The sequence below is a fragment of the Falco peregrinus genome, chromosome 11, assembly GCF_023634155.1.
Source record: "Falco peregrinus isolate bFalPer1 chromosome 11, bFalPer1.pri, whole genome shotgun sequence".
In the NCBI taxonomy this organism is placed as follows: domain Eukaryota; kingdom Metazoa; phylum Chordata; class Aves; order Falconiformes; family Falconidae; genus Falco; species Falco peregrinus.
This window is the reverse complement of record NC_073731.1, coordinates 13154311-13173260: the sequence shown is the minus strand read 5'-3', so window position 1 is coordinate 13173260 and position 18950 is coordinate 13154311. Positions and strand designations below refer to the sequence as shown.

The 18950-nt window shown below is 50.6% G+C and overlaps 1 protein-coding gene across 1 annotated transcript; it reads left to right on the top strand.

The window, feature by feature from the left end:
- The first annotated feature begins 2 nt into the window (after positions 1 to 2).
- Positions 3 to 17686, top strand: AARS2 (alanyl-tRNA synthetase 2, mitochondrial). The gene is made up of 22 exons (XM_055816204.1): positions 3 to 257; positions 559 to 747; positions 1415 to 1560; positions 2360 to 2554; positions 3076 to 3220; positions 3671 to 3816; positions 4121 to 4229; positions 4846 to 4884; positions 5627 to 5738; positions 6280 to 6407; positions 7149 to 7299; positions 9135 to 9304; positions 10312 to 10425; positions 10832 to 10972; positions 11593 to 11730; positions 12115 to 12224; positions 13316 to 13424; positions 14897 to 15019; positions 15465 to 15575; positions 16432 to 16515; positions 16635 to 16745; positions 17132 to 17686. The coding sequence occupies exons 1-22, from the start codon at positions 33 to 35 to the stop codon at positions 17294 to 17296; spliced, it is 2961 nt and encodes a 986-aa protein (XP_055672179.1). The 5' UTR covers positions 3 to 32; the 3' UTR covers positions 17297 to 17686.
- Positions 17687 to 18950: the final 1264 nt, after the last annotated feature.

The window sequence follows — 18950 nt, the reverse complement described above, 5'->3', positions numbered from 1 at the left end:
AGCCGCCGCGCCGCGATTCCGCCCTCGCCACTATGGCGGCGGTCGGACGGCTGCCTCGGCGGCTGCTGCTGGCAGTGCCGTGTCGCTGGCGCTGCAGCCCCCGCCGCGGGGGTGCCGACTGCCCGCCGGCTGGGCAGGTCCGCGCCGCTTTCCTCCGCTTCTTCCAGGAGCGCTACGGCCACCGCCGCCTGCCCTCGGCCCCCGTGCGGCCCCGCGGCGACCCGCGTCTCCTCTTCGTCAACGCGGGCATGAACCAGGTGCTGGCCCCGGCGCGGCCCGGCCCGCCCGCACGTCCCTCCGCCGGCTGCCGGCGGCCTCCGCGTCCCCGGAGGAGCGCGGCCCGCCGCGGGTGACCCCTGTCACGGAGGTCTCCCGCTGTGACCCCTGTCACGGAGGTCTCCCGCTGTGACCCCTGTCACGGAGGTCTCCCGCGGTGGGCTGGGCTCCGGGGGGGGCTTACCGCCTCCCTCCCGGCCGGCCCTGGTAGCGCCCCGCCTGTGCCAGGAACCCTAGGCGCAGCCCCCGGCCTAGCCACAGTCTCTCTGCCCTGATTTCTAGTTCAAGCCCATTTTCCTGGGCACAGCGCACCCCCGGAGCGAGCTGGCACAACATCGGCGGGTGGTGAACAGCCAGAAGTGCGTGCGTGCAGGAGGGAAGCACAACGATTTGGAGGATGTGGGCCGAGACACTTACCATCACACGTTCTTCGAGATGCTGGGGAGCTGGTCCTTTGGGGACTACTTTAAGGTGAGGCAATAGGAATGAACCCTCGCCAGGGAGAAATGCGGCCTTTCTTTCAGAGCTGCGCGGTGCCATAGGACTGTCTGGAGGAGGCATTTTAGTAAGCTCCGAATTGCTCTGTGGGAGCTCTGTGGCCTGGAGCAGAGGCAGTCCGCTGGCCTGCAGAATCGCTCAGTTGCCCTGCAGACTCGCAAAGTGCTCAGCCTTTCAAATCTGTGAACAACATGTACAAATTAAAGTTCTCTGTGAGAATGCCAGTGTTGGCCATTTAATATGGTGCAAAGAGGTTACCAGTTCATTTGATGATTGTAACTAGAAAGTCTGAAAATGAAGAAGGGTAAAAAGGATGGTAGTCTTTTTGCTAGTGAATACATTTTTTCCCTTGGAAAGAAAATAATCCCTGTAACTCTGCTGGTAAGCAGAGGCGTGTAGACCATGCTGTGATCCTGAAGTTCTCCCAACAATTTAGGAATGTCAATTTTCCACAGGCAGCAGTGAGCTGTCTTGCTCACCAGACCCTCATCCTGCTCTTTGCAATATGCCTTAAAATTGGAAAGGGAGAGAGTGGCTGAAATTAACTTTTTTGGTGTTTGACTCCCATTCTAAATAGCCTTCCTGCCATTGCTGTGCATCCTGGATTACTGTGCTTCATTTATGTTCCTTGCCTGCTCAGGAGGAAGCATGCAGCATGGCCTGGGAGCTCCTGACAGAGGTCTACAAGATCCCCAGAGATCGTCTCTACGTCACCTATTTTGGCGGAGACTCCTCACTGGGGCTGAGTGCAGATGAGGAGTGCAGGGATGTATGGCTCCGCCTGGGGTGAGTGTGTTAGGGAAGAGGTTCTGAGCAACAGGTGCTGACATTTCAGTCTCCATAGTCTCCCGTTTGCTCTTTAGTTGGTGGAAATCAGATGTAGGGGCTGAAAGTTGTGTTTAAAACTTATATTGTTTCTGGTTTGTTTGGGCTGTTAAAAGTTGACTGAGCTCCAAGTGGTCTGGGGCACTTGACCTTTAAGCTGTTTCTCAGATATTACCAGTCTGGGGAGCTGAGTACCTCAGACTGGTGGGCTTGGATGAAGTGTGTGAAGGATCTCTGATCCTTTGCTTTCTCTCCATCAGAGCTGCAGTGAGTACATTCTTTTTTGAAAGCTAGCAATGGCTGCTTCAGTGTGATGATGAAGCCGCTGCAGAGAGCGCTGCTGTGCTTTGGGAGCTTGTTCCAGGCTGTATGTGGGCTTTGAATCCAAGGCAGCCAGTTCTGTGCTACTGCTGGTATTCAGCCTTGTCCATTGTGATCAGGTCTTAGCTCTGCTGGAATTCCCTCCAAGGAAGAAGGCGGCTCCACAGACCCAGTGGAGAGCCTGTCTCCATCAGCAAGAGCCAGACTGTGTCTGCCAGCCATTCTGGGCAGTGAGTAGGATCCTGTCTGGTTTGGTCCAGCTTGTTCCTGCTAAGAAGAGTCATTTTGTGTGAACAGAAGCAAAGGAATCATAATGTGTTTGGTTATTGAGTATGTAGTAGCCAGAAAGGGTTCCTCCCTTCCAACTTTCTCTGTGATCTAGACTACTGTGTGCTTTGTGTGCATTTCCCAACACTGCCACCTCTGTTTGTCTTGCCAGGGTGCCTGCCAGTCACGTGCTTCCTTTTCCACTGAAGGACAACTTCTGGGAGATGGGGGACACAGGTCCTTGCGGTCCCTGCACAGAGATCCACTATGACCACGTGGGTGGTGGCAGAAATGCTGCGGCACTAGTGAACCAGGGCAGCCCTGATGTGGTGGAGATCTGGAACCTGGTCTTCATGCAGTACAGCAGGTACCAGGCATCTGGTCTGAATCTGGTCTGAACTGCGGAGCCTTTCCCCCTTTTCTGACTCCAGCATCATACATGTCTATCCTCAGACATCTCACTGCTTTCCAGGAGGTGGCAGTACAGAAGCAAGAGGGAAGCTGTGGAGATGCCCAGTGTGGCTTTTGATCCCCTTTGCTTTATTTGTCCTATCCTCCTTCAACCTCTTCTGTCTATTCTCCTTCACTGCTGCATTCCAGAGGTCTCCTGAAGTTTGCAACAGCCCGGAGAAACCTGAAAAGGGAGAGGAAGCCCTTTTTCCCCATGTTACAGTGTGTCCTGACTATCTGATGGTCCCATCCTGGCTGCCTGACAGTGCCAAGGCAGGCTGCTGTTAGTCTTGTCCCTGAGCTTCCTTTTGTTGGGTCACCTGCTGTTTCCGTGCCCTGTCACTCTCTCATTCTCTTTGACTCGCCTGCTCCTTTTCTTTGCCCCTGAACTGACCCTTGCTTCTCTTTTGCCTTTTATTTTTCCTGGCTGGCTGACAGAGAGGTGCAGGGGAGTCTGCTTCCCTTGCCACAGCACCATGTGGATACAGGAATGGGCCTGGAAAGGCTGGTGGCAGTTCTGCAGAACAAACGTTCCAACTACGACACAGATCTCTTCACTCCCATCTTGGATGCCATTCACAAGGTGATGGTGCTTCTGCTCAGAGTCACAGCTAAGCAAAAGCTCCTTAAATGCAGAATGCTTGCCTGGTACCATAGTAGAGCCTTCTCTACACATGTTTCTGTGCAGTATTTTGAGACAGGAGGTATGTCCAGCCAGGTCCAGAGCCACATTCTAGGGAAACTGGGGAGAATTCCATGCTGGAAATCTGCTGGGATATTGACGCTGCTGATCCATTTTTCCTCCAAAGTTTCTTAAATTCCTCAGTGCCGGGGCACTGGCTGACCTGTCTCAGGTACAGAAGTCTTGGTCTGTAATGCTCTGGAAGGATTTAGTGGGGACATCTTCGATGTATGAGGTTTGGTGGTAGTTGAGAAGCATGATGTCATGTGTAGATGGCTGCCTCTTGCACTGAAACTTTTCCTCCTGCAGCCATCAATTTTTGCTGATCTATGTCCTTACTTTCTTTTTTAGGGCTGCAGGGCACCCAGATACCAAGGTCTGGTCGGGGATGCTGATGTTGGGCGTGTGAACATGGCCTACCGTGTGGTGGCAGATCACGTGCGCACCTTATGTGTGTGCATCACTGATGGCATCTACCCAGGCTTCTCAGGAGCAGAGTAAGAACATAAGGAAATGGTGTGAGGGGCAGGGAGTTAGGTCTAGAAAGGAGTATGGAAGCCAGGGGAGAGGTTGTGGTGTGGGGCCACGATAGGGAGTGCATGAGCTTTGGGGAGACAGGAAGGCGAGAGCCTAGAAGAGGTTCTGATCTGCAGGCTCGTACTTGGATGGGTATAGAGTGTGGGGAACAGCTGGCCTGTGTTGGTAGATCAGGCCAGAGGAACTGTGTGTGGGATGTGCTCGATGTGGGAGCTGAGCAGGGATGCTCACGTGGCTGCTTGGCGAATCCTGCCCTATTTTCAGACTGGTGCTGCGTCGGATCCTGCGCAGGGCTGTGCGCTTTTGCTCTGAAGTCCTTCATGCTCCACCTGGGCTCCTGGCCTCCCTGGTGCCTTCCGTAGTGGAAGTGCTGGTAAGTAAAAACTGCCACCTTTGTGGGGGAAAGAGTATCACACATGTCCTATTCAGCCCCATGTCCATTTCCTGTACACTGTCAGGAGACAGTCTTGGATGTGAAGGCCCTCCAGGAGGGTGTATCTGTTGCTATGCACCGCAGCAGTAAAAAGTCTCTTCTCCTGATCATTTGTGGTGGGAGGGAGGGTGCCTGGTGTGCCCAACAGGACAGTCAGCACGAGTGGACGTGTCTAAGTGTGCGCAAGTGCACATTGTTGTTTCCCTGAGGACACTGGCTTCCAAACTGTCGTATCTGATTAAAGCTACCTGAAATTAGTCCCTGTGAGTACTAACAGCACCCTAAAAGACAATGCTTTCTTCCTGTTGTGAATGGATGTGTTTGCCAAGAGATGCTGTGCAAGGGCTAGCAGAGGCAAGTCACAGGGAGGTAGCCAGGAGATGGCAACTGTAAGTCCATGTGTAATATTCCCCTATGCTGCTGTCCCTGGAGCTGTGTGCTGGGGCTCCCTTCACACTCACCTGCCTGAGAAACCTTTGTGATGCTTGTGGCATGCGTTAAGATCCCCTGAGGAAGATGCTGAGGATTTTATCACTAACTGAGGCTCGCTCCACAGGGAGATGCCTATCCAGAGCTCGCGAAGAACGCAGACCAGGTAAGCAATGTTGGAATCCCCTGAAGAGAAACCCTATCTCTCCTTATTCTTGTGAGGCACTGCTCTTGGGGGCAAAAATCAGCCTTTCCTTGGGACTTAGCTGGAGTGGAGGAGTTTGCATAGCCTCCTCCATAGCCATGTTCTCACGGGTGGGCTGAGATGTGCTGGGAACATGTTTGTATCCTGGGCACAAGAAGTATCTGTGGCAGATTTCCTTGTGGGAACTCCTACTGTATCCTTACCAGGGACCGCTTGCCCTGGTATAAGGCAGCTGTTACTCTAAAAAAGCTAGGGTAGCTACTTTGCTGAGTGCAAGTACAGCCTGTCCTAGCCTGGCTTCCCTTTCTCCAAAGTGGATTAGTGATTTAAGGCTAGTCCCAGCTTGCTTCTGCTGACAGCAACTGTGACAAGCAATTTTTCTGGCTGTTCCAGCCATGCAGTTTTAATTGGGTCACAGACATGAATGTCAGACAGGGAGCATTTGTCAGCCTAAAGCCTTCCCCAGGTGGATGGTCAATATTTACTTGACAGGAATGATGATAGGATGGACAATGACTGGTGCTGTTTAGTAATGCATCGAAGCCATGTTGTGATGGATACTTGCAGAACAAAAAGGCTGGTTCTAGCAGACACAGTACCTCTGTTAGACACCTGCTTGATTTGCTTTTAGCTGACAGGGCTGAGCTGAGCTGGGGAACTCCCTGAGGTGTTGTGGCTAACCCTTCTTCTGATCCTTGGGCAGATCATGGATATCATCAATGAGAATGAGGCTGCTTTTCTGTCTGCCCTCGAGCGGGGGAGGCACATCATTGAGCGGACGGTGCAGCAGATGGAGCCCTCCACAAATTTCCCGGGTGAGTCTCACTCCTCTGACAAGCTGCACTTAAAGATGATTTGATCCAGATCCTCACAAGCATTGTAGTCAAAACTGGTGGATGTCTGCCTCCCCCACGTCTTTTCAGTGACCTTCTAGCCACGGGCAGAGGAGCAGATGTTGCTCCTTTCTCTAGATTGCAATTGTTATCTAGTACGTTGTTCTTACAACAAACTAGGCATCAGGCAAGTTAGAAATGTTCCCTTGCTGCTGTGTTGACTGATTAACTAGGTCCTTAACTCAGACACAGCTGAAAGAAGGAGCTCAGGAACCAACCACCACAGCTGTCTGTCTAGTTGTGCTGCACTGAGTTTTAGCATGAATGGGGCATCAATAATACTCAGTCCCATACAAGAACTGCATGGCTTCTCTTCCCTTTCCCATTACCAGTGCAGCTGCACACAACACAGGTGAATCCAGTTACCAAGGCACACACTAGATTGGTCCCACCCAAGCAAATCCTGAGATGTCTTTGCTTGCTGTGTTCACACAGAGTTCGTGTTCTTCTTTTTGTCCTATAGCTGAAGTAGCCTGGTCTCTCTATGGGAATTTGGGATTCCCTCTGGATCTGATTGCCTTGATGCTTGAAGAAAAGGGAATCAGTTTGGATTCAGCTGCTTTCAATGAACTTGCTCTGGAAGATGCAAAGGTAAGAGGGAGACTTGCCTTGTCAGCATAATTCAGAGCCTCACCTCTCTCCTGTCAGCATGGAGGCAAAATTCCTTTCACTGCTGAGGCTCTTCAGATATATCACAGGGCCCTGTGCCTTTTCCCTGAAGGGGAGGTGGGTCTGAAACAGCGGTGAGGTCATAATGCCTTTGCTTGTGGGTGTGGGACTGAGAAGTATTGGCTGGTGATTCTCAGATCAGTAGAAGTGTTTTGTGATACTAACTGTTGCTGGAGTGAAGGTTATCGTAGAATTATATAGTTTAGGAGTCTCCTCTGTCAGTCATGGAGTCCAAATCCTCACACAAAGCACAGCCAGCTTAGCCCAAACAGCAAGTGGTTTATAAAGAGTTTACAAAATCTCCTTGGTCTCTGTAGTGCTGGAAGGCTTGCACTGCCACCCCACCCCCTGTGCAGCAATCTGTTCAAGGCCTTGCTTTTGGGAGTTTTAATGTCTTGGAAGTTTCATACCTACACAGCAAGCTGTGCCAGGAGGGTTGCATTAGTTGTTGCCTATGGCTGCCTTAAAGCTAGCATAGGGTGGTATGGAGTGCTTGTGGGGTTTGAAGGAATGGGATTAGTTTACAGTAGCCTCCATCAGCCTGGATCTAAACAAGCCTTTTCCAGGAAGGTGAAAGGAGTTTTTTCTAGCCTTACAGCTCCAGTTCTCAATTTGAGTGCCCCCAGGTATCTCCCATATAACTGTGCCTTCGCTCTGCTGTAGCGGAAGGCTGGTGGCCCACAGGCAGGGCAGCTGGAGGATACAAATACGCACCTTGATGTGCACTCGCTGGCTCAGCTGCGGAGCAACAACGTGCCTGCTACTGATGACTCTCCAAAGTACGCCTACACACTTGGGCAGCATGGGCAGTATGGTAAGTGGCTGGGTCCTGTCTGTAAGGGAAGCTCTGCCTGCGGGCACTGGAATCCCTCACAAGACTGCACTTACTGCCTAACCTCATGCATGCAGAACATGTACTTTGTGGCTTGAACCTGTCCACCTTGCTGATGCATCTTTTCTCCGCCCCTGTACCTCATGCCAAAGTAGGTGCTTTTCTTGCTGTTGCCAGAGTGTGTCCAGGAAGACCTCTGGGCTGGTGACAAGGCTGTGAGCTCTGGGTTGGTATTACTGTGCCGTGGTGAAGCAGGGACTGTTGATTTGTGCTAGAGATGAGTCTGTCCCCAACAATCAGGCTTCTGAGTGTGAGTGTCAGGGAGAATGAAAAATAATTATGCAGGGGGCTTGGATAGTTGTCTTAACGCCGTGCGCCTGCTGCTGCTTGGCAAACCGTTAGATGGCAGGGCAGGCTTTTTAGCATTTAAGGTAACTGGATTTGCTGATGCTCTAGGGAAGGCATAAAGCTAAACCACAGAGAGTAAGAGGTGGTGTGGCTGTCACAAACAATTAAGAGATAACTGTGTACAGCCAGCTCCCCCTTACCCAGTGTGCTGGCTGCAGCACACACTAAGCATAAAGTGAGGCAATTCAAGCTATATATGCTATGGCAAGAGCACAGAGGAGGAAAAAAGCCCAGCAGTGACATTGGCTGAAGTCTCCAAGCTAGAACTGTCCCACCTCCTCAAGTCTCTGAATCATGGAACAATTCAGGTTAGAGGGGATCTCTGGGTATCCAATCTCTTGATCAAGGGAACTTCAGCTTCACAGTTGGATCAAGTTGCTCAGAGCCTTGTCCGTTTAAGTTTTCAGTATCTTTAAGGACAGAGATCCCACAGACTCCGTTCCCTGTTCTTTATCACTCTTAGTGTGAAAAGTGTTTTTTATTTAGGTAGAACTAGAATTTCATATACTCTAGATACAGTCTTACAACTGCTAAATAGGGATAAATAACCCCTTTCTTTGACCTTTTGGCTATGTTTGTGTTCATACAGCCCAGCAGGCAGGCAGACTTCCCTGCTGCAAGGGCACCCTGCTGACTTGTGTTCAGCTGGCTCCTGAGGACTCCCAAGGTTTCTGTCAGTCTTATTTCTGTAGCCTGCTGAGATGCCCCTGGAAAGCAGCCGTGCTCTTTAGTGTATCAATCAGTCTCCACCAATTCATTGCCGTATACAAGGAGAATATGGGTACATCCCATCTTGTCATGTTAAATGGTGTCGGTCCTAATATCAGCCACTAAATACCTCTACTAGTAACTGAGTATCAGTTGAACATTGAACTATTGACCAATTCTCTGTGGGGCTAGCTGCCCAGCCAGTTATGCACCCACTTTATGGTCTACCTGTCCAGTCCGTATCGCCTGAATTTGGCTTCAAGGAGCCTGCAGGAGAGCATGTTAGAAGCTTGCTGCATCAAGGAAGGTGACATCCTTGTCATCCCTTGTCCACCAAGTCTGTCTTCTCTTCATAGAAGGCAGGCAGGTTTGCCAAGCTTGCTAGTGTAGCAAGATGCAGATGTCTGTGCCGCATCTGGTTCTGTCAGGCTCACATGGAGCCAGATTGGGTGCACGTGCCTGCTGACCTGCTACTTGGCAGGTCTGTCACTAGGTGAGTGAGTGGCGACTTAGCTCCAAATAACAGATCTGTTGTCCTTTCTGCCAAAAGCTGTTCCTCTCCTCCCAAGGCTAAGAAAAGTGCCAGCTTTCCGTATAGACTAGGCGTAGGCAGAGTTGGCATGGGGAAGTGAGCGCGCCTTTCCTTTTGCGATCTGGCAGGGTGTATGCACTAATTGCTGCCATCTTCTCCCCTCTGACAGAGTTCAGCCCATGCCAGGCTACTGTCCTGATGCTGTACAGAGATCAGTCTCTCCAGAAGAAGGTTGGGGCGGGGCAGTGCTGTGGTGTCATCTTGGACAGGACTAACTTCTATGCAGAGCAGGGTGGACAGGCCTCTGACCAAGGCTACATGATACGTTTAGGACAGCAGGTAAGACCCTTTGCTGCCTGTACCCAAGGCCACCATGAGTACTGAGGCCAGGCAGAATTCCCCAAGTGATGGGCTGGTTTACTGTGTTAATTTGCAAGCTGCTGACTCTTGACAGTTCCTTTTGGTTTGCATTAGGGTTGGTGGGGTGAGGGAGAAGCAGCAGTTGCTTCACAGAGGTGTACTTGCTGCACTGGTTGTCTCTCAGCCCTTTGCAATTTCATTTTTCTGGGGAAGACTGTGAAGTCTTCTTGGCTATCCCTTCAGTCTACTGCATTCTTGCTAGCAGGGGTTGCAAGGCAGAGAGAAGGCAGTCGATTATCAGAGAATCCATGAGCTCAGCAACTTGTCTCTGGCCAGTCCTGCACAACTGTAAGCAGTGTCCAACCTGGGACACAGTGCAAAAACTCTTATCCCTCCCAAAAGCATCAGGGAGGACCTCCATTTCTGCAGCATGTTCCCTCACCCTTACCAGAGGGAGAGCTATGACCCCCTCCTGGGCAGTTACATGGGTTGCAGCTTTTTCTCCTTCCCCCATTCCAGCTCTTGAGAATCACTGCGGGCATTGATGCTGCCTTTTTAGCCTTGTAGAACGTGAGTGTCTTGCTCAGCACTTCTCCCCAAGCTGAAACAGGAATCAAGTTTTGATTGCCAGCCCAGTGAGGCAGATGTGGCACCTTGGATGCCCGAGACAGGTGCCTGGGCAGCTGCTGTCCATTTTCTCATGGACAAACATCCTTCTTAGGAAAATTCACGAGTATCGGTGGTGTTACTGCCCCTCCACTGCAAGCTGACAGCCTCGACATGCTGTGCAGCGAGTGGCTGGGTGCAGGGAAGGTCTGAGGTATTCTGGTTATATTTGCAGTAAGTTTCTCCCTGCTTTTCCCACCCCATCCCTGTCTTTTAGGGATCAGCGAAGGTTGTGTTTCCCTGTTGGATCAAGCAGGGATCTAGCACAGGTATTTGGATTTTCCCTATGTCCTAACTCCTCTTTCTGTCTCTTTGCTCAGGACATACTCTTCCCTGTAAAGTCAGTTCAGCTCTGTGGTGGTTATGTGATCCATGAGATCACTGCTGTGGAAACCCTGTGTGTTGGTGACCAAGTGCAGCTGTTCGTGGATGAGGTGATAATTTACAGCTCTTAACCTTTTCCCAGCCTCGTTTTGAGAGTCTTGTGATGTCCTGGGTAACCTGGGTACAGCGGAGCCTTGTCCCTTTTATTCCTGAGACTGCTCTTTGTCATGATGTGCGGTGGGAAGACCTCACAAGTGACTCTAATCTTCTATGAGCCATTGGTTTGTCCAGAAGTGTCCAGCCTACCCTTTGCTGTTTTACAGAGGTGATCCCATGGGAAAAGAATTTAGAGCTGCCCTGTGGCATCAATAAATCTGACAGCTGTACTACCCATTTTTTCCCTCCTATCTTCTCCCATCCCCTCACGTGCAGCCTTTCCTTTATCTCTTCGTGCCATCCCCTGCTCCTGAAGCTGCAGAGAACCAGTACTCCCTGCCAACTTGTCTGTGCTTTCAGGCCCAGCGGCTGGCCTGCATGATGAACCACACCGCTACCCACCTGCTGAACTTTGCACTTCGCCATGTCCTGGGTGACAACACAGAGCAACGAGGGTCCCATGTGACAGCAGAGCAGCTGCGCTTCGACTTTGATACCAAGGTGACTCTGGACTTGTGTTTTCTTGTTCTTAGCAGTACCAACAGCCCAGTACTGGCTGCTTCTCAGGGATTTTTCTCCTCTCACCGTAATAGCTCCTTTAGAGACAAGTCATGTTTTATCTAAGCAATGAAACTTGGCCCTCTGGATGTGACTGGCTCTGCTTTGCACTGATCTGATGTTGGGCAGGGCTTGCCGAGGGGGTGAATAGGGGTCAGAAGGGAAAAGTCTTGGCAAGGCCAGTGGTCATGAGACTGACCTGAGTAGTGTAAAGGGATCTTTGAGAGATTCACCACCTTGGCTGTGGCACATACCTGATGCCTGTGCTAGTCATCCAAGGTGAGAGCAGTTGGGAACTGAAAGGTCAGGCTGAGCACTGGCCCTGGTAACCTGTCACTCATTGCAGCATCTCTCTTGAAGTTTGGTTGACGCTTATCGCTCATGGGAGGAGGGGGTGGGAGAGTCATGATGCTCACAGTTCCCTTTTACAAGTAGGGAAGATGAGACACAGAGAGAGTGGTGTGCTCAAGCTGAGTTGTCTGGAGGCTTTTCCCCAGTTCTCCCTTCTTTGTTCTGTACCTCTCAGGAGGCTTCTCCTGAAGGTGGCCGTTTCACTTCTTCAGGGCCCTGTGACTGCGGAGCAACTGCAGCAAGTGGAGCAAGTGGTTCAGGATATGATCAAACGAAATGAGGTGGTGCACATGGCTGAGGTCCCCCTCACACTGGCAAGAAGAGTTCAGGGACTCCGTGCAGTGGATGAGGTATGACAGGGTGGCAGCACATATCTTGGTGAGCCTTCTCCTTCAGCAGGAATCACCTGGGTCACAAGAGCTGCAAGGGAATTGACTCCCAAAACTCAAGAGGGAAAATAGGACTGAGATGAGATCTCAGGACAGTGTTGTAAAACATGGAGGCCGGTGATGCATAGGCTTTCTGTTCATTTCTTTGGACCAAAAGCTTGTAGTGTCACACAATTGTTTCTTTCTCCCCGTGGTGGCTGGTTGTAGGGGAGAAGCAGTGCTGCCCCTCACTCTGGGGCTCCTCTAGAATAGGGGAAAAGTGAGGCAGACACTAGAAGCCACATAGTCTGTAAGTGGCCCTGAAGGACCATGTTGTTAGCTGCTGACCCCTGTCTCCTCTGTCAGGGGTATCCAGATCCAGTGAGGATAGTGTCCCTGGGGGTCCCTGTGGAGAGTGTGCTGACCCGCGACTCTGAGGCTGCAATGCAGACCTCTGTGGAGCTCTGCTGTGGGACGTAAGTGACTTCTACTTGCAGTCAGAAGCTGTGATTGTGAGCGCTGGTGGCTGAAGTAGAGACATTCTTGCAAGCTCCGTATCCTGTCTCTGTGCAACCAAGTTTCCTCACTGGAAAGGTCTTGTGAGGACAGGGTGGGCTAGTTATGAAGCCTTGGAAGTCCCAGGGTGAAAAGCAGAGTGCTTTTTCTTGCTTTATAGTCTGAAACCAACCTGGAAGCCACGGAGCACCAGCAGAGTGTGGGAAAAGGGGCTGTGTCCTGTCACACCAGGGTTACAACGCTTTGGCTTTGGGGTTGTAGGAGGGTTGGGGACCCAGCAGGAGACAGGTGGTTGTGAGATCTTGAGACACCTCGGATTATTTAATTATCCTCACCCTCTTCTGCTTTTGCAGTAATGAGAGTAAAAGAAGAGTTAATCAATCTTAGGACAATGCTGACACAAAAAAAACCCCACCAGGAACAAATTGGCCTTTGAGCAGATACAGCTGAAAATGAGCAATTTTCTAGTCATGAGATCATTCTTGTGGGAGTAGTGGGACAAGAAACTGCATGGGGAGTGGGGATGATCAATCCTTATGAAACTGTCTGAAATAATTATTTGTGGTAACAGAACCTGAGACAAACTGTAGTTGTTTTCCTATCCAGTGTTGAATAGCTGAGAAGGAAAGGGGAGGTTACCAGTGCCCTGTGACTGCACAACTACCCTCTGACTGGAGTCTGCTGGCCTGACAAGAGAGTGGTGGAGTTAGAGGCAAAAATTACTTTGTACAAGGTTCAGTAGCAGCGGAGTAGAAGAGAAAAATCCCAATTCATCCTACTGTTGAGGGAAAGGAGGGGAAAGCAAGGCAGAACTTGGTTGGTATGTGCCATTTGACAGCAGCTTGCTAGGCAGGTAGCACAGAAGTTCCTCTGGAGTAGTCTTAACTCTTGCCTGACAGCGTTGCCATCAGGATTTTAGGGATGGGAAAGGATTGAAGCTATTGGGGAGGGGCTGTTGGACTTGACGCTTGTATAAAATGAAAGCAGGCTTCCTGATTTCTGTTTCCAGAGAACAGCTTGTTTTCTTTCTTGTTCTCTGCTGACTTTGCAGGCACCTTCTAAAAACAGGAGGTGTGGAAGATCTGACCATCATCGGTGAGCGTCAGCTTGTTAAAGGAATTAGCCGTGTCATTGCAGTGACAGGGAGACAAGCCAAACAGGTAAGAAAGGGGGAACTGGGATTTCTGCCATGTTGAGACAATGCCAGAAGGACCCAACTTTGTAGTTCCTGCATAGACATTTAACTTCCCCCTGCTTTGGCTGGAGCCTTTCTGCTGTCTCTGAGCTGGCTTCTTCCTTCATTCCTGGGCTCTGCCCTGCTGCTGTACCTCACTATTCACCTCCACTACCCCCATCCTAGTCTCCTGTCTCCTTGACCTTGATTCCTCCCCTCAGACCCCCTTTTCCAAGATAAGAACTTGGCACAAAATACCAGGAAGCCTCTGGACAATAAATTTCAGCCCCCAAGTAGATATTTAAAGATGTGGTCCTTTGTGCTTTGGTTTCACCTCCTGCTCACCTCTTGCCTATCACAGTTGGGTTTGCACTTTATGATTACAAGGCTCTGGCCTCATTCTTACAGCCCTTCTGCTTCTGTAGTCTTTTTTTCTGCTAAGCTGTCGTTCTGATCTGGCTGGATCTGTATAAAAAGTAGCAACCTACTATTGTGTCTGTGAGATCGCTCTGTCCTTTGAATATCTGGAAGTGTTGTGGGCCCCACAAACTTGCCTGCTTCCTTTAAGGCTGCAGTCAGAGAAGAGTGACTCACTGTCAGTGGAACTGGGAAGACTAAAGGCAAAACCCACCCCTGTAAATCTGTTGCTCTTTGGCTGGCTGTCCCCTGTGCATCTGTGTCCCTAGCAAGGCTTCTCTTCATGCAAAGGAATGAAAAGCTGCAGGGCACATCTGTGTGCTCTGCTGTAAGTGCTGACCTGGAGAGCTCCTGAGGGGAGCTGTGTGCATGTGTTAACCAGACAAGAGAGACTGCAGGCATGAGGGAGTAACTTGAAACAAGGGATGAGTATCCTAGCTAGGCAGAGCAGTCCTCACTATCCACAACTTTTCTTACATACTCTCCGCTGTCCTGGTCTGAAGTCTCACAGGGCCATCATGAGCACAAAGATCTGGCAGGGAGGAAATGTTCCAAACCATAAGGATTGTCACTGGTGAAAAAAGCTTGTATTAGCTTTTTTTATGAATGGTAGCATTGGTGTTGGGGAAAGCAATAAGAAGTGTGGCCAAGATCAGCTTGAACAGCTGATGAAGTTTCTTGAGTTTTAGTGTTTCTTTTTTGTTTCTTCAGTCGGTAGTTTCAAGATTGCATTTCCTAATTAAAAAGAAACATGAAGAAGTAAACGGGACTGCCAAGTTTTTCTCACTTAAATCCTTGTGATTTGGTGCAAGATACTAAGGGAACATAAATGCGTGACATCTTGGTCTCCTGGGTGTGACCATGTAGTGTTGGTTGCAAATCCAGAGAAATGTTCTATTTCAGAGTCTCTTGGGGACAGTCATTCTTAAAGACTCTGTAGGTGTCTTTGCACTGCTTGCTGACCAGCACTTCAGTGTTTATGACCCTGCTGCCCTCCCCACTTTCCCCATCCCTGTTCATTCTTTCTTTCTGTCTCTCCAGGCCCGGGAAGTAGGCCAGCACTTGGCTATGGAAGTGGACTCTGTCTCCCTACGAATGAAGCAGAGGAGCACCTCTATTCCCGAGACGCAGAACCTCTCCAAAGAAGTGGGCCAGTTGACCAAAGTAAGGATTACGCTCTGGCACAGAAAGATCCCGTTCTGTGTATGGGCTCTGTACACTTGAGACACATGACTTCTTCTCTATCAGGTTCACATCTTACCATGGTGAACAGCAAGGCCAAGTTGCTACCTTCTGTTTCCAGTTTGATCACAAAGATTTCTACCAGTGTCTAGGTGCCTTTGTTGCAGAATGACCAGCTGCCAGATAGAATGTGAGAGAAGGCACTGGCAGGGAGGGTAAAGCAGTGAAAAAGGGTCCCAGGCTTTTTACAGGGCTTTAGTTGCCCAGCTGACAAGAGGAAGCTGCACACCAGAGTGGCTGGCTGGGCTGATCATATATGGGGTATAGGAGGTCTAGGAAGAGGTCAGGCTGGAGCCTGACCTCTCAGAGAACAGCAGTTTTTGTGTAGGTACAGCTTACTGTCCTCACACAGCAAATTGTCTTGCAGGTGGTGGCTAGCACTGCAATGCCCCAGTGGCAAAGAAGAGAACTACAGACCATCCTCAAAGCGCTGCAGCGAACAGCCAACACGGCCGTCAAGAAACTGGAGATACAGCAGGTACTGTGGCAGCAACACCCTAACTTGCAGTCTGCTAATAGCACTGTGTGGCAAAACCCAGTGGACCTGGTGTCTCTGTCACACTTTACAGCCACTCGGTCACTAGGGGCCCGTTAGAAAGCAGGTACAATCACACACGGTGCAACACAAGCCCTGTGATGGGTTGATTTCACTGGCATTAACCAGGGGCATTATTTAAACTGCAGTGAATGACTGACTGGGCTTTTGGCACTTGCAGAATCCCTGTGTGCCTCTGCCTGTGAGGATGGAGAGCCCCGTTTCAGCACTTTTGGCAAACACCAGCATGCATTTAGCCATCACCTCCTTGTTTATATAGGGAGAAGATGAAGTGGCCCTGAGAGTGGGCTTTACAAGGTTATGCAGTAAGACAGTGGCAGGACAGAACTTTTCTCCCAGCCATATGGATATTGCTGCAGCTTCCCCCTGCGTTTGTGTTCTGCCAATTTACAGTAAAAGTCCTTTGGAAATGTTTATTGGTGACTTCTCAGCAAGAACTACCCTTTTCTTAAAGTAGGAGCATCTTGCCACAGAAGCCTTCCCGAGACATGTGGCAATGTGTAGGTCCAGGAGAGAGGCTGGAGACTGAATGGGTGGGTCACTGTCTCTGCCACTTTTGACAGGGGTTCATCTCTGCTTTTGAGGAAGGAGGGTTGTACAGGTCTTCATGTGGGGGTTTCAGCCTGCCAGTCTGACTTCTGCTAACATAATTCTCCCATCTATCCCACAGAGCAGCACTTCCATTCCCTATGTGTATCTATATGTTGCATGCATATATCCCTATCCAGCCCACCCTGTGCCACCTGTAGCCCCTCAAGTGCTGTGTTTCCTCCTCCAGGCTGAAGCTAAGGCACGAAGCCTGCTGGCCAAGCATTGCAGCCAACCTGTCATCGTCGATACTGTCCCAGCTGATTCACTCTCTGTGAGTAATCCGTGGTACTTGGTGGCCTAGCAGTACCTAAGGAGCTGCGGGGCACGTTTCTGCTGCATGCCAGTCGTCTTTGCTGTAGCCTGACCCTTCTTTCTCTCTGCCTTTCTCAGATCCTAATGAAGGTAGTGAACCAGCTATGTGACCAGTCTCCTGGCACATCAGTCCTGCTGCTCAGCCCTCAGGCTTCCGGTGAGGTGCTCTGTGCCTGTCAGGTGTCCAAGGTAAGCAGAACCCTGGTAAAGACACAGGGAACCTGCTTGCTAAGGGGGACTGGACCCACTGCTCAGCAGGTCCCAGTTGAGGCTTTTTGCTGGGATTCTGCCCAGTGTTGGTGGTTAATCATGCAGGGGTAGGACCTGAGATGACCATACTGGGACCAGATATGCTTTCAGTCTGCACTGGGCACAGATATCCCTGGATCCTCCAGGCCATGTCTGCCCAGGGGCAAGACACAGCATTAACATGCAAGCTCAGCCTTGTCAGTCCTCTCAGTCGTGACTGCCTCAGGTTAGCAAGGGCCCAGGCTGGGTGAGGGAAGGATGCTGTTATTTTCTTTCCCCAGACTGCTCCCCAGTCCAAATGACTTTTCTCTGTGTCACTTCCCTAGAATTGCCTCCCCATGTTCTCTGCTGCTGACTGGGCCGTGGCTGTCTGTACACAGATGGAAGGGAAGGCAGGAGGCTCTTCCGTCGTTGCTAAGGGCAGTGGAAATGTCAAGGGCATGCAAGGAGCCCTGGCTACTGCACTGGAGTTTGCTCAGAGTAGACTGTGATGCTTTGGTGGCAGGACAGCTGTATGTACCCCAGCTGCAAGTTATGTGGACGCTTGATGCAGAGTGCACAGTCTGCTGATCTGAAAAGTTTAGAGCTCCCACACTGAACACTGCTGCGACCACTCCATTGGAGCACTTGATTTCTGACCATCTGGGATCAGCAGAGACCCCACTCCTGATCCCACTGACAGAACAATGCTGCCTGTTCTCAGCATCAGCATATGGGGATTGAGCCTTGGAAAGCACTAGCTGCAACAGCAGATCCTGCTTCTCCTGGAGCAGTGCAGTTCTTGCCATAGGACCAGTACAACAGAGGCTCCGTGGGAGCATGGGGAGATGGCATGGTGTTACGCTGAAGCCATTAAAGGGTAGAGAGTGTCTGACTCCTGATGTTTTGTGTTAGGCAAACCTTTTTTTCTCTGCTCTGGCAGAGGGGTTCGTTCTATCCCTGCAAGTCAGCTTGCACTGTCTAAACAGTCCCATCCTACTGCAGGACTCTGGACACCCCTCTGATGAAAAACGCTACTATAATTTAGAAATGGGAAGAGAAGTCCAACTCTGCTTGTAAGCTCAGCCTTGTTAGGCTGACAGGTGGTGCTGAAGCCAGGCCTCCATGCTCCAGCACTGATGGAACTAAATTGTCTGAACTAACCATGCAGAAAGCAGTCTTGGGGGGACCTTCCAGCTTGGAGCCCATTTCCTTTCTCCTCCTTTGCTGCTCTTGGCCTTTCTGGGCATGAAGTTCAGTATTTCTCTTCCTCTTTCTGAGCCTGCAAGGATCAATGAGGTCACGGCCTAACCAACTCATGATTTTACTGCATCTCGTAAGCTCAGTAGCACTAAACCTGCTCTGTAATTGAAGGAGAAAAAGAATCTTATCCTACCAAAGAGTAGTTCTGTGGAGGCATCTGTGGTGCCCATATCATCCCAGGCTGGTAAAGTGAGTCGCTGCAGTAGAAACGCTGCATTTTGAGCCACAGCCAGGCCAGGCCATCACTGATCCTAGGAGAGAGCATTTCCTGCTCTCATCCTGGCGAACCCCCACTGAACGGACTTATGTCCCGTCCTCCCCTTTCCCTGCTGCTGAGGGACAGTGCATTCACATCCTGTGCTGCAGCCGCAATAGCTGCCCCATTGCTGCCTGGGACACCCTGCATTTCAGCAGCAGATGAAGCAATGCTCAGCTGGGAGGGCTTCGGGGAATGAAACACAAGTTTTAAATATAGTTCTCTGGCCGAAATGGCAGCCTACATTCCCTTGCAGTCATCAAGGATCTAAGGTGCAAGTGGTACCCTGGGTATGCATTTGCGACTCCAAACACACACAGAAGGGATCACAGGAAGTGGGAAACTAATTAAGAGACGATGGGTTTTTTTGCTTGAACAGGTGCTGTCAGGTTGGCAACACATCCATAAGTCCAGATGGATCCCGAGGTCCCTTAAGGGCATGTGCAATGCAAAGGTTTGCCAGCCCCAACTACCTGACTTTGGCAAAAGGGGAGCAGAAAGTACTTGCTTGTCTTTTCTTGCTCACTTTGCTTCAGGAGCTTTGCTCTCAATAGCCTGGGCTGCAGTGTGAGAGGCTGGCTGGACGCGCCTGCGAGGAGTCCAGCTCCCCCTGGCACTGCTGCCACCCGAAGCCCTGGGACAGGCTG